Genomic DNA, 16,702 nt, shown 5'->3' with positions numbered 1-16,702 from the left:
ATTTTGCTGCAAGTCCTCAGGAGACAAATAAGTATAGGAACTTGTTCCTGAATAGGAAGTATAACTATGTTCAATGTTTAATACCATTAGGAGAAATCAGTAACAGGTGTCTATTATTTGGTTAAAGTCATTTTAAAATTCATATACAATAGGAGCTAGGACTTGTACCCAGGGATTCATTCATACATGCCAGGCAAGTGCTTGACCACTGAGCAAAAGAGCTCAAACATAATTCCAGGGAAAAGGGAATGTTGCAAAAGGCTAGTGTGGGGGCCAGAGAGATAGCATGAAGGTAGGGCGTTTGCCTTGCATTTAGAAGGGCGATGGTTTGAATCCAGCATCCCATATGGTCCCCTGAGCCTGCCAGGAGCGGTTTCTGAGCGTAGATCCAGGAGTAACTCCTGAGTGCTGCGGGGTGTGAACCAAAAACAAAACAAAACAAAAAAACCCTGAATTTGGGGCAGGAGCGATAACACAGCAGTAAGGTGTTTGCCTTGCAAGCATCCAACACAGGACGGATCCCGGTTCAAATCCTTGCAACCCATATGGTCCCCCAGCCTGCCAGGAGCGCCCTCTAAATAACTCTTGAGCACCGCCAGGTGTGACCAAAAACCCAAAAAAAAGACAAACAAAAAACAACTAAATTTGACATTTAGGACTTAAGTAGCCAGAGACAGATTGCAAAGTAATGGATGAGAGATTTCCAGTACAGACAACTTGAAAAACTGTGAAGAGACATGTTTCTATAACAGCATCAAGAAGGGGGCAGCGGTATGTATTTTAATAATCGTCAGTGGATGAGTATTTTTAAGAAGCAATGGAGCCGATTTGACAGTTCAATGGTGAGGGGATTGCTTGGCATGCAGCCTGCCAGATCCAATCCTAGGCACTCCATCTAGCCCCCAGAGCCAGAGGATATGGGAGGGGAAAGGAGGGGACTGCAGTAAAACTTAAAAGATCAAAGAAGATAGCAGCTGAGAGCAAGAAAACAAATTGTGAAACTTTGAGAATATATAACCCACATTGAAAAGACAATTAAGAGTGGCCGGAGAGATAGCATGGAGGTAAGGCATTTGCCATTCTTGCAGAAGGTCATCGGTTCGAATCCCGGCATCCCATATGGTCCCCCGTGCCTGCCAGGAGCAATTTCTGAGCATGAAGCCAGGAGTAACCCCTGAGCACTGCCGGGTGTGACCCAAAAACCACAAAAAAAAAAAAAAAAAAAGACAATTAAGAGCATGGTGGCTGAGCTGTAACAATCTATATAAGCACTGCAATGAAGTATCAATGTTAAAAAAATTGTTTGTTTTGAACCATACTCCTGTCTCAGTGCTCAGGAGAATAAAAGGGATTCCGGAGATCGAACTTGGTTGGCTACATGCAAAGCAAACATCTTACCCATGTCCCATGGTTCTAGCCCCCTATTTTGGTTAGTCCCCATTTGCCAGAGAGATAGTACAGTTGCTAAGGAGTTTAGCAGAGCTAGCCTTCAATGTGGCCACCCTGGTTCAATCCAAAGAGAAAACTTCAGCACTGCTGGGTGACACCTCCCAACCCTCCTCCCTCCAAGCTAGTTCAATTTTCAATCATTTACTGTTATGACCAAATGTCCTTTCATTTAGGACTTCAAACCTAAGACAATAAGAAGTAAAAATAAAATGACCGAACTACTTTTTCTTTTCTTTTCTTTTCTTTTCTTTTTTTCCCTTCCTTCCTTCCTTCCTCCCTCCCCCTCTACCTCCCTCCCCCCCCTCTCTCCCCCCTCTCTCCCTCTTCCTCTTCCTCTCCCTCTCCCTCTCCCTCCCTCCCTCCTGGTGGTGTTCAGGGTTTATTCCTGGCTCCGCACTCAGGGATCACTCCTGGTGGGATCTGGGGAACATATGTCAGCCAGGGATCAAATCTGGGTCTAAAATTAAAAAAATAAATAAATAAATAAAATAAAATGACCCCTGACCTTATAGCACACATTCCCAGGCAACTTCAATTCTAGGAACATATCCTGCCCCCATCAGTAACTACACTAAATATATGTCAAACAGATTGAGATGCTTCACACATGGGAGGCTGGGGTCCAAGTTGCAGCACTATGTGATTCCCAGAACATTACTAGAGTGAACTCCCAGGGCCCCAGCACAAAGAAAAATAACAAATAAAAACGCTAGTCTGAATTCATCTCAGAGCAATATAGCAATATATAATGTCCTTTTCCATGCTTTGTTCTCTAGCTAAATGCTATAATTCTGTAAACAAAGAGTGAGACAATCTTGGAAGTGTAGCCCTGTGAATTATGTATCAAAGGCTATCACTGCAGGTATCATCACCTTGTTTGGAGTGATACATCTAATCTTTAAAAGGAGCATCAAGCCTTAATGCAGCACGTGGAACCTATTTTACACCCACAGGGTTAGTCACCATGTAATTACCCCCAACAATCTTGTCTTTAATAGGCCTCTAGGAGCAAGTGGATCTAACTGTCGAAGAAACAGCCCCGTTCAAAGGCACTCAGTGGATATTGTGTGACAAAAACATCATTCCAAGTAGCACTGAGGAAGGGAACTCCCAGTCATCGTGGAAATGGAGATTGACATAAATTCAGAAAGACAAAGCGCAAATCCCTTCCTCAACGTTCTTCTGCTGTTGAAGAATTTTAAGTCCAAATCCTCTTTTATAAAGGAAGGAGGGTTTTCCTCCTGGGACTTTGTGAGTCTCTTCATGTGACAGTATTCTGGTCTTTTCTCGTGCAAAGATACAACTGTTAACACTTGGTACATTGGAGAGGACACTTGCTTTGCACACAGATAACTCGGGCATCCTTAACCCCTCAGCATCCTTTATGGTTCCCCCCAGCACCACCAGGAATAATTCTGAGCACAAAGCCAGGAGTAAGCTCTGAGCACAACAGGCTTGTGGCCTTAAAACCCAAAAATAAATAACCAATTGTAAAGGGGCCAGAGAGAGAGTGCAGGGTTACTGTCCTGGCCCTGACTGTAGCCAATCCAAATGAAATCCCTAAATAACATGATCTTTCCAAGCAACAGAAAAAAGCAAAGTCCAAGTGGAAATGGATGCAGCCCCCTCAAAACTTTAATTAGAAATAAAATAAAGGGGGTCAGAGCAATTGTACACGGAGGACACTAACTGAGCAATTGCCAAGCTATGTTTGATGGCCCCAGAATCCTTTAACGGTCCCCAAAACCATGCCAAGAATGACCTTTGAGCTCAGAGCCATAAGTAAGCCTGAGCACTGTACCCTAAACCCCAAAACCAAAGCATGTGGGGCTCAGGTTGACACTCAGGGAGGAGATGCATAGTAGTCCAAGCAATGTTCACGTGAGCAATCTCTGGGTCCCCGAGAGAGAAGTTTCTCACAATCCTGATGTTTTTGCTTCAAAAACAGTTTTGTTCTTTCATTCCTCCTTTTTCTAAATGTATTGTCTTCTATTTGTTAATCATCATCATCACTTAGTTTTGTATTAGGCTTTCGAATACTGGTTCTGTAATAAAAACCTCTCCTTGTAGCAGGAGAAATAGTAGGGCTGGGAGGGCTGGATGAGGTTCTATCCCAGCACTTATATAGTCTCCGCCCCACCCACCCCCGAGTCTACTAGAAGTGATCCCTGAACATCACTGTCTTTGGCCCCAAAACATACAAACCAAAAACACCCTTCTAGGGTTTTCATCATACTCTGCATTTTGCCAATGCCTCTGAATTTCCTAGAACAGGGGTCTCAAACTCAATTTACCTGGGGGCCGCAGGAGGCAAAGTCGGGGTGATCCTTGAGTGCAAAGTCAGTAGTAAGCCTTGAACATGGGGGGGGGGTGATCCAAACAACTAAAACAAAACAAAACAAAAAAAGATTCCTCTAGGGCAGGGCCACAAAATGTTGTACGGAGGGCCGTTTGTAGCCCCTACTTCAAGCCCAAGTAGCTGAATGTCAATTGCTTGGCATGGGATGCAGCATTATCTAGACCACCAGACCTGTATTTCTGAACAGTGCAGCTTGTTCTGAAAAATGTTTCAGGGGTAACATTATATGACACTTGTCAACCTTTTTCTAACATATCACACAATCTACTCCTCTAAGCAACCTTGTAGGTGGACACTACGATCACATGAGAGAATAGATCCTGTCAAGCTATGCCCTTGTGTGGGAGGACAGAGAAGTATAAGGCAGCGAAGTGGCTTAGTTAGGTCCTGCTAACTACTAGTTGTGAAATACATTACACTACTTTACAGTGCACAGTATTTCTGGGTATAAACAGGGAGAGAGAGATTTCATGTGTGGAAACTTCTCTGCCTGTGGTAAATGTGGGCATCAGAGCAATCACCGGTGGCACCACCAAAGGATCATCCTCCATTCAATTGGCTTGGTTAAGAGAAAAAGCAAAACTGACGTACAGTTAAAAATTAACAAGGGAGGGCCCAGAGAGATAGCACAGCAGCGTTTGCCTTGCAAGCAGCTGATCCAGGACCAAAGGTGGTTGGTTCGAATCCCAGTGTCCCATATGGTCCCCCGTGCCTGCCAGGGGCTATTTCTGAGCAGACAGCCAAGAGTGACCCCTGAGCACCGCCGGGTGTGGCCCAAACCCCCCCCCCAAAATATAACAGGGAAGGAGGCGGCGCAGAGCGGCAAGATAGCACAGCAGTAGGGCGTTTACCTTGCACGCGGCTAACCTGGGACAGACCAACATTCAATTCCTGGCATCCCATATGGGCCCAAGCCTGCAAAAAGTGATATCTGAGCAGAGCCAGGAGTAACCCCTGAGCAAGCCTGGTGTGGCCCTGAGACCCAACCCCCAAAAGAAACAAAAACCAAAACTAACAGAGACCGGACAGATAGCATGGAGGTAAGGCATTTTCCTTGCATGCTCAAGGACTGTGGTTCAAATCCTGGCATCCCATATGGTTCCCCCGAACATGCCAGGAGCGATTTCTGAGCATAGACCCAGGAGTAACCTCTGAGCACTGCGGGGTGTGATCCAAAAACAAAAACAAAAACAAAAAAAACCTAACAAACAAAAAACAGTAGGATTTTTGCTTCTGGGCCACACCCAACAGTGGCCAAACCACTGTACAGCGGACCTATGTGATGAGGGAGATGGAACTGATTTTGGTTGGCCACATGCAAGGAAAAAAACCCTGTACCATCTATGGCCCCCAAAATAGGATTAACTGTGTGAGACCAGGAGATGAGAAACACCAAAGCTATCAATACATGCTGAGACCAACTAGTCTCTGAAAAAGATGATCATTATACTAGATTAGTTTTTTACATCTCAATCAGTACTGAGTAGATAAAGGCCAGGCCAGGACAACACCTGCAAAAGCTTTTCACGAGACCTCTTGGCCTTCTGGCAGAGTATACCCGAAATACTGTGCAGTGTAATGTATTTCACAGCTAGTAGTCAGAAGGGCCTGTGATGTTGAGTTTTATGTCAAGTCTCGGAGCCTGTTTTCTCTACTGTAAGAGGAGATAAGAAGAACTAACTTAAACCTCACAGGGCTGAGGATTAAATTCAATATATTTAACTACTTAGCACATAACTAAGAAGTAGGGAGAGATCACTTGAGCTATATATGTCTTTTGCTTTTTAAAGTCATGATCAGTGGTGCTCAGAGGCTACACTCCTTTGAGCCACCTTCCCCAACCCTTTATGGACATTAAAATATGCAGCAGAAGAGAAAAATTAAAATTATTTCAAGGGGGGCCCAGAGAGATAGCACAGCGGTGTCTGCCTTGCAAGCAGCCGATCCAGGACCTAAGGTGGTTGGTTCGAATCCCAGTGTCCCATATGGTCCCCCATGCCTGCCAGGAGCTATTTCTGAGCAGACAGTCAGGAGTAACCCCTGAGCACCGCCGAGTGTGGCCCAAAAACCAAAAAAAAAAAAAAAAAAAAGAATTTTTTTTCAAGGGGCTGAAGCAATAGCACAGTTGGAGTCAAGCACGCAGCTAACCCAGGCTCAATCCTTGGCACCCCGATGGTCCCCTGAGCACAAACATGAATGATTCCTGAATGCAGAACCAAGATTAACCCCTGAGCACTGCCAAGTGTGATCCCCAAAATAATCCAAACAATTATTTCAAGCAAAAAAGAGGAAGGTAGGTACCTTTCTAGAAACATCAAGATTCATTAACAACCCCAACTTCCTGTGCATAATTCACTGTCTGGACCCCAGATAGAGCCAATTGGAAACACAAAGCCCGCAAATGTCAGAACACTATAACACTTAGAAGGGAAGTGAGGGGCCCAAGAAGATATGCCTCCTCACCTGGTGGGGCCTTGCCACTCGGGGCCTCTCCGTTCTCTGGTGGCTGCAGGACAGGCAGCACACTGCTCTCCGACGGGCTGCTGAGCACCTTCACGGCCGACCCCAGGTTTGCTGCGATGGCCGGGAAATGCTGACCCCTCTTTAGAAGCTGTTTGTGTTCCTGGTGGCGGAATCGTGGTGGGACTTCCCGAGGATACCGAGGCAAGGCCTGTGGTGGCTGTGGCTGTGGCTGTAGCTGTGGTGGCTGCGGCGGTGGCTGATTGTTGGCTGCGGCTCGCTTGGCATTATTATTAGTGCTGGTTGCTGTGGAAGTGCCGTTATTAGCGCTGGCAGGCTGAGGCTGGCTTACACTGGGCTTTATCTGTTCTGGCACTGATCCCAACAAAAGAGAAGGGGTGGACAAGATTAGCCAGTCAAGAACACCCACAGAATAAAGCCATCTATCTACACAAAAAAGGCATGACAACAAGCAATCAGAAAGGGACACAAAAGTGGGCTGACCAGGGGGCATTTCCCCACTTTTCAGCTGGACAGTTTCTGATGAAAGGTCATGGCCAAGAGTCAGGTCTTGTTCCTAAGAATCACCATCCCAACCCAGACCCTAACTTCAGTAACCTTCCATACGGCTCCTGTATGACTTCTACAGAGAAAAACTGAAGGTTCGACTCCAAGGATGTTCATGGGGCAAATCAAATTCTGACCATCTTTCATGCTTTAGAGGCTCCTGATGATGCTAAAAGGACCTTGGACCATTAGTCTAAGATCTCTGGGGGCTCCTATATGTATAGCACCCTGGGCCAGGTTTTAACGGTCTTTTTAAATTTTAATTTCCAATTAACAAGTTCAGTACCTTTTTCAACTAATTATCTTGACCCCTAATTGATCCCTTTAAAAGGCAAACAAAAGAACCACCATAGCAAACAGCCTACAAGTTTCCTTGCAAAATAGAAAAACTGACCTTTTATTATTTTTTAGTAGTTTAGATGCAAAGTCTGAATTGATTAGAAGAAACTTAGGAAAAGAAAATAAATATAAAGATCACAGAACAAAATACATAAGGCATAAGAAGTGGATACCTGTCTTAAAAATGAGAAGCAGCAATTTATCCAGTGTATATAGAATAGAGTGAAATTTTCCATTTCTAAAAGAGATTGAGAGGCTGGAGTGATAGTAAGTGGGAAGGGTACTTGCCTTCCATGCAACTGACCCAGCTTCAATTCCCAGCTGCCAACATGACCTGAATGTACCCTGCCAGGAGTACTTGGAGTAACACCTGCGCATCAATGGGTATGGCCCCCAAATAAAAATAAAATAAAATAAAATAAAAAAACACTAAATAAAAAATTAAGAAAGTAAAGAACCAGAATGCCTTAAGTCAATGGAAACAGACACCAGACAAGCTATCTTTTCTGGAAGCCTCTGGATTAATCCATGATGGCCCATGGATTTAAGTGTGAGCCTGGGTCTACCTTTACTCTGAAATGAGTCTTCCGTTTCCCACTCTGCTTTTTTTTTTTTTTTTTTTTTTGGATTGGGGTCACATCTAGTGATGCACATGGCTCACTTCTGGAAGAGCTTGGCAAACCATCAGGGATGCCATAGGTCAAACACAGATTGGCCACATGCTAGGTAAGTGACTTCCTCACTGTACTACATTGCTCTGGTCCCCAGAACTGAGACTGAGCAAAGCTGCATGAATTGAATTGGGCCTGTGACCTCTCTATTGGTTAGAAGTGGAAGAAAGCCTAAGCACTACAACTTTCCATCATGAAGATAAAACTGCTCATCTCCAAAGACTCCAAACAGAATCCCAAATAGAGGCAATAACACAGCAGTAGGGCATTTGACTTGTACTTGGCTAACCAGAAACTGACCCCAGTTTTATTACTGTCATCCCATATGGTCCCCCAAACCTGCCAAGAGTGATTTCTGAGCTCAGAGTCAGGAGTAACCCCCTTGAGCACTGCTGGGTGTGGCCCAAAACAAAAATAAAAAATACAACAAACAACACAAGCCTTTTGGAGGTGGGGGCAGGAAGGCAGGTCATACTAGCCTATGCTTGGAGGTCAGCTCAATTTATGTCAAATCTTGGGTTAAGGCGGGGAGAGGATGGGAATGCCAGCAGTGCAGTGTTGGGGGAGAGCCACAGAGAAACAAGTTAAAGGACTAAGAGCTGAGACTTAAGAGAAGTGTCCCGACAGTTACCGCTAGGAGCTCTCTATCTCTGTGTCTTTCTCCACATTCAGAGTTCAGTCTTGATCTAGCATCTCAGAATACTAAAACTCAATAAACAAGCTGCTCGCCCAGAGCAGCAGTAATTGCTGAAAACCCCAAATGGAGACTATGCTATGATACAAAACTGTTCCACTCATCCATGTTCCCTCCCTTTCATTGCTCCCTCTCACATCCACTCAGCTCTGAAGTCTCCCCAGTACCAGTGCCTTCACTGTTATTGTTTGTTTGAGAGCCACTACCAGTGCTTAGGGCTCACTCCTGGACTTAGGTCATCCCTAAATGCAAGGCAAATGCCCTTTCTGTCATACTACCACTTCAGCCCACAAATAGTTCTCATATCACTAATAAAAATAATTTTAGGGGGATCGGAGAAATAACACAACAGTAGGGCTTTTGCCTTGCAAACAGCCGATCCAGGATGGACAAAGGTTCGAATCCGGCATCCCATATGGTTCCCCGTGCCTATCAGGAGTGATTTCTGAGCGCAAAGCCAGAAGTAACCCTGAGTGCCACTGGGTGTGACCCAAAAACTAAAAATCAAAAAAAGAACACCAAAACTGGGGCCAGAGCAATAGCACAGCAGTAAGGCATTTTTGCCTTGCACGCGGCCAACACAGGATGGACCCTAGTTCAAATCTTGGCATCCCATTTGGTCTCCTGAGCCTGACAGTAGCAACTTCTAAGCACTGCCAGGTGTAACACAAAAAAAACAAACAAAATATAAACATCTATTTGTCATCTGGAGTCCTTTCCAAATGTCTTAAAAGCAACTGAAAGCTTCTTTCTTAATAATAATCAGCAATCAGCATGGCACTGGTAACTAATTATAACCTCACAGTGGTAGCTACCACTATTACAATAGAGATTTTTGTTTTTTGTTTTTTGTTTTTGTTTTTGGCCACACCCAGCGGTGCTCAGGGGTTACTCCTAGCTACCTGCTCAGAAATAGCTCCTGGCAGGCACAGGGGACCATATGGGATGCCGGGATTCGAACCAACCACCTTTGGCCCTGGATCAGCTGCTTGCAAAGCAAACGCCGCTGTGCTATTTCTCAGGCCCCCTACAATAGAGTGTTTCCCACATTATTAGAAAAAAATATGAGGACCAGAGCAACAACACAGCAGACAGGGCGCTTGTCCTGCATAAGGATGATCTAGATTTGATCCCCAGCATCCCATACGTTCAGTACCTGAGTACTACCGGGAGTGATCCCGGAGCAGAGTAAACTTTGAGCTTAGCCAGATGTGGCCCAAAACACAAAACCAAACCCCCTCCCCCCAAAAAAAGTATAAGAAAGGACAATCATATAAAATCTGGACAGAATGTTATAATGGGAGAGAGCAACAAGAAAATGTTCTTTCATTACTTAAGTGGGAAGGGGACCTACAAGCAGAATGTAGAGAAACCCGAATCCTAAACAACTGCTGCTTTTGGGTTTCCAGGAAAAATGCAGTGAAACAGAAAAGAACATTAAGATGACATAACAGAGGGCCAGAGTGGTAGCATAGTGATAGGGTGTTTGCCTTGCATGCAGCTGACCCAGAACAGAGACGGGTTCAATCCCTGGAATCCCATCTGTCCCTCAAGCCATATCATAGAGCCAGGAGAAACCCAGGTGCTGCCAGGTGTGAGCCAAAATACCAAAGGGGAAAAAAAAAAGACAATATAACAGCTAGTGATAAAGCTAAATAATCCCGCAAAATCTCAGATGTTATCAATAAATGCAGTAGAAAAGAGTAAGCAAGAAGCTATCCAACAGGACATATAGTTCTAATTAGTACTAAAAAGATTTTGGCGCGCACGTTTGTATATTCAAAAAAAAAAAAATTTTTTTTTGTTTTTGGGCCACGCCTGACAGTGCTCAGGGGTTGCTCCTAGCTATCTGCTCAGAAATAGCTCCTGGCAGGCACGGGGACCATATGGTACACCAGGATACGAACCAACCGCCTTAGGTCCTGCATCAGCTGCTTGCAGGGCAAACACCGCTGTGCTATATCTCCGGCCCCCTGTATATTCAAAATTTAAGGTACATTTTTTTAAGGTAAATTTTTAATCAGTGAATATTCAAACTACCAGTGAAACTCCGAATGAGAAAACCTTATCCACCAAGTGACACAGGAAAGAATCATTTAGGATGAAGAGAACTAAGTAGGCAGAAATGTGTTATGCAGGGCCAGTGAGGTGGCACTAGAGGTAAGGTGTCTGCCTTGCAAGCGCTAGCCAAGGAAGGACCTAGGTTTGATCCCCGCCCCCCCATATGGTCCTCCTAAGCCAGGGGCAATTTCTGAGGCTTAGCTAGGAGTAACCCCTGAGCATCAAAAGGGTGTGGCCCTGAGAAACACCAAGAGCCATTCCCCACCCCAGAGTTAGCTACGAAGAGCCCCTAACACCACCTGTGATTACCTTCCTCACCCAAAAAAAGACATTATCCTTGCACACAGCCAACCTGGGTTTGATCCGTGGTATACCATCTTGTCCCTATGCTTGCTAGGAGAAATCTTTAAGTGCAAAGCAGGAATAAATCCTGAGTCCTATAGGGGACCTTAAGGGGGGGTTTAAAAGTGGGTAATATAAAAGTTACATACAAAATATAAATTCCGGAGTGTCTCCAATCACAATAAACATGAATGGGATCAAATTAACATAGGCTCTAAAACTAGATTAAAGGGGGAAAAAATCTTGGGCATCCTGTGTAAAACTCACACCAGTAACAAAACAGTAGTAAGGAAACTAGTGGAAGGGAATAATATAGATTATCAGAAAAGAAATGCAACAAGGGGCCGGAGAGATAGCATGGAGGTAAGGCGTTTGCCTTTCATGCAGAAGGTCATCGGTTCGAATCCCGGTGTCCCATATGGTCCCCCGTGCCTGCCAGTAGCAATTTCTGAGCATGGAGCCAGGAGTATCCCCTGAGCACTGCCAGGTGCTGACCCAAAAACTACTAAAAAAGCAAAACAAAAAAGAAATGCAACAAAATTTAAATGAGAATGCTAATATTAAGATAAAATTCAAGGGGAAAAGTTACAAAAGATAAATGTTTCAAACTAATTTTTTATTTATTTATTGGGGGGGGGGATCACACCCTGCAGCACTCAGGGGTTACTCCTGGTTCTACGTTCAAAAATCGCTCCTGGCAGGCTCGGGGGACCATATGGGATACCAGGATTTTAACCACCATCTTTCTGCATGCAAGGCAAACAAACGTCCGACCTCCATGCTATCTCTCCGGCCCCTGATTTTATTTATTTTATTTTCTTTTTTTCTTTTTTTTTTTTTTTTTTTTTTTTTTTTTTTTTTTTTTTTTGGTTTTTGGTTTTTGGGCCACACCCGTTTGACGCTCAGGGGTTACTCCTGGCTATGTGCTCAGAAATCGCCCCTGGCTTGGGGGGACCATATGGGACGCCGGGGGATCGAACCGCGGTCGGTCCGTTCCTTGGCTAGCGCTTGTAAGGCAGACACCTTACCTCTAGCGCCACCTTCCCGGCCCCTTTTTTTTTTTTTTTTTTTTCTTAAAATTTGACTGATTGGTTTTTGGGCCACACCCCACAGTGCTCAGGTGTTACTCCTGCAGGGGTTACCCCTGGCTCTGCACTCAGAAATTGCCCCTAGCTGGCTGGGGGACCATATGGAATACCGGGAATTGAACCAGTCCCTCTCGGGTTGGCCACATGCAAGGCAAATGCCCTATCGCTGCACATCTCTCTGGCCCCTCATTCTGATTTTAAAAAGCAATTAAAATGGAAAGAGAACAAACTAAAAGAACAAAAACTATACACTTTGGAAACAAGTAACTGGAGGATACCCTACCCTTAAAATAGATATAAATCAAATATTTACACATCAATGTAGCTATAAAGAAAACATTTATTTAAAAAAAAACAGTACTTCTGATTTATACAATCACAATAGACAAAAACAATAAGTATGCCAACCTTGTAAAGGACACAAACTTATGCAAGGGAATTTCAAATCGAAGGGGAAACTGGGATTATTAAGAAAATAACAGTTGGGGCCGGGAAGGTGGCGCTAGAGGTAAGGTTCTGCCTTGCAAGCGCTAGCGTAGGACGAACCGCAGTTTGATCCCCCGGCGTCCCATATGGTCCCTCCAAGCCAGGGGCGATTTCTGAGTGCATAGCCAGGAGTAACCCCTGAGCGTCAAACGGGTGTGGCCCAAAAACCAAAAACCAAAAAAAAAAAAAAAGAAAGAAAAAAAAGAAAATAACAGTAAAGGGAGTCACAGCGTCAGTACAGTTAGTGCTATTAATAAAAGGGTAAGTGCTTATTATGCATGTTCCATTCCCTGCACTATATATGATTTCCCCAAACCCTACCAGGATCGATCCCTAAACATAAAGCCAGGAGGAAGCCCTGAGCACTACCAAGACAGGCCCCAAAACCAAAGAATGATAATATAATGACCATCATCATCATCATCATCTAGTTAGGAGATTATGGAATAATAAATTTTAATCTATAATAACCACTACTCAAAAATTTAACTTTATAATAGTTTATAACTTTTTATAAGTATAGTTTATACCTTTATAATAACTTATTTAACTTTAAAATATTTAACTTTCAATAGCTTTAACTTTATTTTCTACAAGCAAGAATAATATGTGGCTAGAGCAGTAGCACAGTGGATAGGGTCCTTGTCTTGCATGCAGCCGACCTGGGTTTGATCTCCGGCATCCCTTATGTTCCTCCAAGCACTACCAGGAGTGATCCCCGAGCACAGAGCCAGAAGTAAGCCAAGAGCATCGCTGTGTGTAGCCCAAAACAAAACAAAAGCAGAATAATAAACTTAACATAAGTTTTAAATAAACTAAAGATATAAATCAGTGACTTTAAATGAACCAATAAATCATCCATCCCCTGGCTGCACCAGGAGTGATGTCTGAACACAGAGCCAGGAGCAAGCACTGAATACAGATGGATGTGCTGCCCCTATCCCAGTAAAATAAGAAAAGGATTATCTGTATTCATAAAGATATTTGTTATTATATTATTACAATATATTATGTATTGTAATATTGTTATGTTATAAAATTATTTGTTAATCAACAATCAGCAAAGAAGAGGGAGAAGTAGAGAAGAGTAGGAATGGTGAAGTGGCTGACTGACCAAGATGCTGAATACACCAGTCATCTCTGCTCTCAAGAAACCCAGAGGCCAGAGAGATAGCATAGCACGGAGGGCACTTGCCTTGCATGTGGTTGACCCAAACTGGAGCCCCAGCATCCCACATGGTCCCTTGAACCTGCCAGGAGTGATTCGTGAGTATAGAGCCAAGAGTAACTCCTGAGTACTGCCAGATGAGGCCCCCAAACCAAGAAGAAAACTTAGAATCAGCTTCCAGCCATTTAAACCAACATGACTGCTAACATGGAAAGATCCCTTATTCATCCACAATATTATACTGTTCTGAATACCAGAAAAATATTGACAGAATTTTAGTTAGCAGGCCAGGACATAGCTAAACAGACTGATAACAAGCACATGCCTTTTGGTAGGCCTGAGTTCAATGCCTGGCACAGCATGGTCCCCAGAGCACCACATCTGGGAGTGGCTCCCAACCTCTACTAGGTGTGATCCCCAAATCAATAAATTAATCAAATATTCTTTTTTTTTTTTTTAGATTTTTGGGTCACACCCAGTGGTGCTCAGGGGTTACACCTGGCTGTGTGCTCAGAAATAGCTCCTGGCAGGCACGGGGGACCATATGGGACACCGGGATTTGAACCAACCACCTTTGGTCCTGGATCGGCTACTTGCAAGGCAAACACTGCTGTGCTATCTCTCCGGGCCCAAATTAATCAAATATTCTTATCCACTAATTTTTTACCGTTTTTTTTTTTTTTTTACCCACTATTACCCAACCTGTCTTTTACACAGTTAAAGGAAATGGGAAAGATTTGAATGGGAAAAAAAAAAAAAAAAGATTTGAATGGGTACAGAAAGATAGAACAGAGGCATTTGCCTTGCAAGCAACCAATCCAGGACCTAAGGTGGTTGGTTCGAATCCCGGTGTCCCACATGGTCCCCTGTGCCTGCCAGGAGCTATTTCTGAGCAGACAGCCAGGAGTAACCCCTGAGTACCGCTGGGTGTGGCCCAAAAACAAAAAAAAAAATTCTGTTTTAAAAAATTCTGTTTTATTGGGTCTCCACCTGACAGTACTCATTTCACTCCAGTCCCATTTTCATTTTTGAAAAGTTTTCAAATACACCTACAAGCACTGTTGTGTGTGTGTGTGTGTGTGTGTGTGTGTGTATTTTTTTTTTAAATAAGTACCTACAAAACAGAGTGCTTTACGACTTCTTTCTACAATCGAGTCAAAACTCCTCACACTGTGGCAGAGACACTGCACATCATGATCCTACCAAGCTGGGCTGGATTCTAATTTTACATAAAGAACAAATCCTCGTGTGTTAAAAATTCTGAGAATTCTGAGAACTCTGAAATGACTGTAAGGACTGCTGGTGAGACGGTCTCATCTCAAGGGGCTTGATATGTTGCTAGGAGACTACTAGACCCATTATAAAAACTAAAATGTACCAAGAATTAGTTGAAGGTCAAGTCATGAACCGGATACCCCTTCATTCTCATTGCGACTCTATACTTTTTTTTTGGGGGGGGGGTCACACCTGGCAGTGCTCAGGGGCTATTCCTGGCTCTAAGCTCAGAAATCAACCCTAGCAGGCTCCGGGACCATATGGAATGCTGGGATTCGAACCACCGCCCTTCCGCATGCAAGGCAAACGCCTTACCGCTGTGCTATCTCTCCGACCCCGACTCTATACATTTTAAATATTACTTCCATCTTTTGTAGGTGAGACAACTTAAGGCTTAGGATCTGTCCATCACCAAAAGTTATCTAGTTAACAGAGCCCAAATGAAAAATCAAATCTCACCCCAAACCCAAATAAAAAGACTGGCTGGCTGAATCACACTGCATATGATAAATCCACAATGTTTTTTACTGTTTTTTTCTGTTTGTTTTGGTGTTTTGGGCCACCCACACCCAGTGACACTCAGAGGTTATTCCTGACTATTTGCTCAGAAATCACTCCTGGCTCGGGGGACCATATGGGACACTGGGGGATCGAATTGCAGTCCATCCTAGGTCAGCCACATGCAAGGCAAACATCCTGCTGCTGTGCTATTGCTTCGGCCCCTGAACCTACAATTTCTAAGTAGTACCCACAATAAAATATTACATATTCAACATTTACTCTCTCCAAGGTGCTCTTACTGCTCAGTATTTTATCCTTTCATTTCGACATCTTGTAAATTAATCTAAATTCTCTCCTTTTAACAGTGAAGCTAGAGACTCAGAAGAAAAGGAACTTGCCCAAAGTCATAAGGTCTAACTCGTTCAAATTCATGTCCTTTTTCTTTTTTAGTTTTTGGACCACAGCCGTTTGATGCTCAGGGGTTACTCCTGGCTAAGCACTCAGAAATTGCCCCTGGCTTGGGGGGACCATATGGGACGCTGGGGGATCGAACTGCAGTCCGTCCTACGCAAGCACTTGCAAGGCAGACACCTTACCTCTAGCGCCACCTTCCCGGCCCCCAAACTCATGTCTTAAGTAGCTCTGAAGCCTGGACATATCACCAAGACACTCTATCTGTGCTTCAATGCAAGGATCAATGTTCACAGAGTGCCCAATGCTTTTAGCTTTTGGCCAAATCTGCTGTCTTGAGGTGGTTTCATCATCAGACCCATTCTCACGTCACTTCACTATTCTATGCTAGGGCACTTGGGTACCCTAGCTGAGTAGAAGTGACCCTGTGAGAGCCAACACACACTGTGCTCCTCCAGTAAGTATGGCAGTAGCTGGTCGTGCTAGTTAAAGCTAATTTTGCTAACCCGTCCTGAGTATTGCTCAATTTAAGGCAAAATACTCCCGGTGTTGTTTTCATTGAAACAGACAGAGTAACTGTGGAAATGGTGAATACTCAGAGCTTAAGACACAACCCTAGAGAGATCCCAAAGGCTTCCCCTAAGAAGTTCACCCCCCCTTCTCTTGTTTGTGTTAACAGTTCGCCATGCTGACCCCATGAACCTCCTTCTTTTCTCACATCTATTTCCTTGTCTCCTTAGTTTTGCTCCAAATCTCATCACCAACAGTAGAAATGATGTTCCTTCATTTCAATGAATTTTAATAATTGATCAGTATCTATAAGGAAAGTCT

General features: G+C 43.9%; 1 protein-coding gene across 1 annotated transcript in view; it reads right to left on the bottom strand.

The window, feature by feature from the left end:
- Positions 1-16,702, bottom strand: part of TNRC6A (trinucleotide repeat containing adaptor 6A) — a 189,193-nt gene that overhangs the window by 29,091 nt on the left and 143,400 nt on the right. The window contains exon 5 of the mRNA XM_049789071.1: positions 6,272-6,643. Coding sequence (XP_049645028.1) covers positions 6,272-6,643 — 372 coding nt within the window. The remainder of the gene's footprint in view (positions 1-6,271; positions 6,644-16,702) is intronic.

Source organism: Suncus etruscus, chromosome 15, assembly GCF_024139225.1.
Source record: "Suncus etruscus isolate mSunEtr1 chromosome 15, mSunEtr1.pri.cur, whole genome shotgun sequence".
Lineage (NCBI taxonomy): Eukaryota > Metazoa > Chordata > Mammalia > Eulipotyphla > Soricidae > Suncus > Suncus etruscus.
Note: the sequence above shows the minus strand (reverse complement) of the source record. Positions and strands in the feature narration are given on the sequence as shown.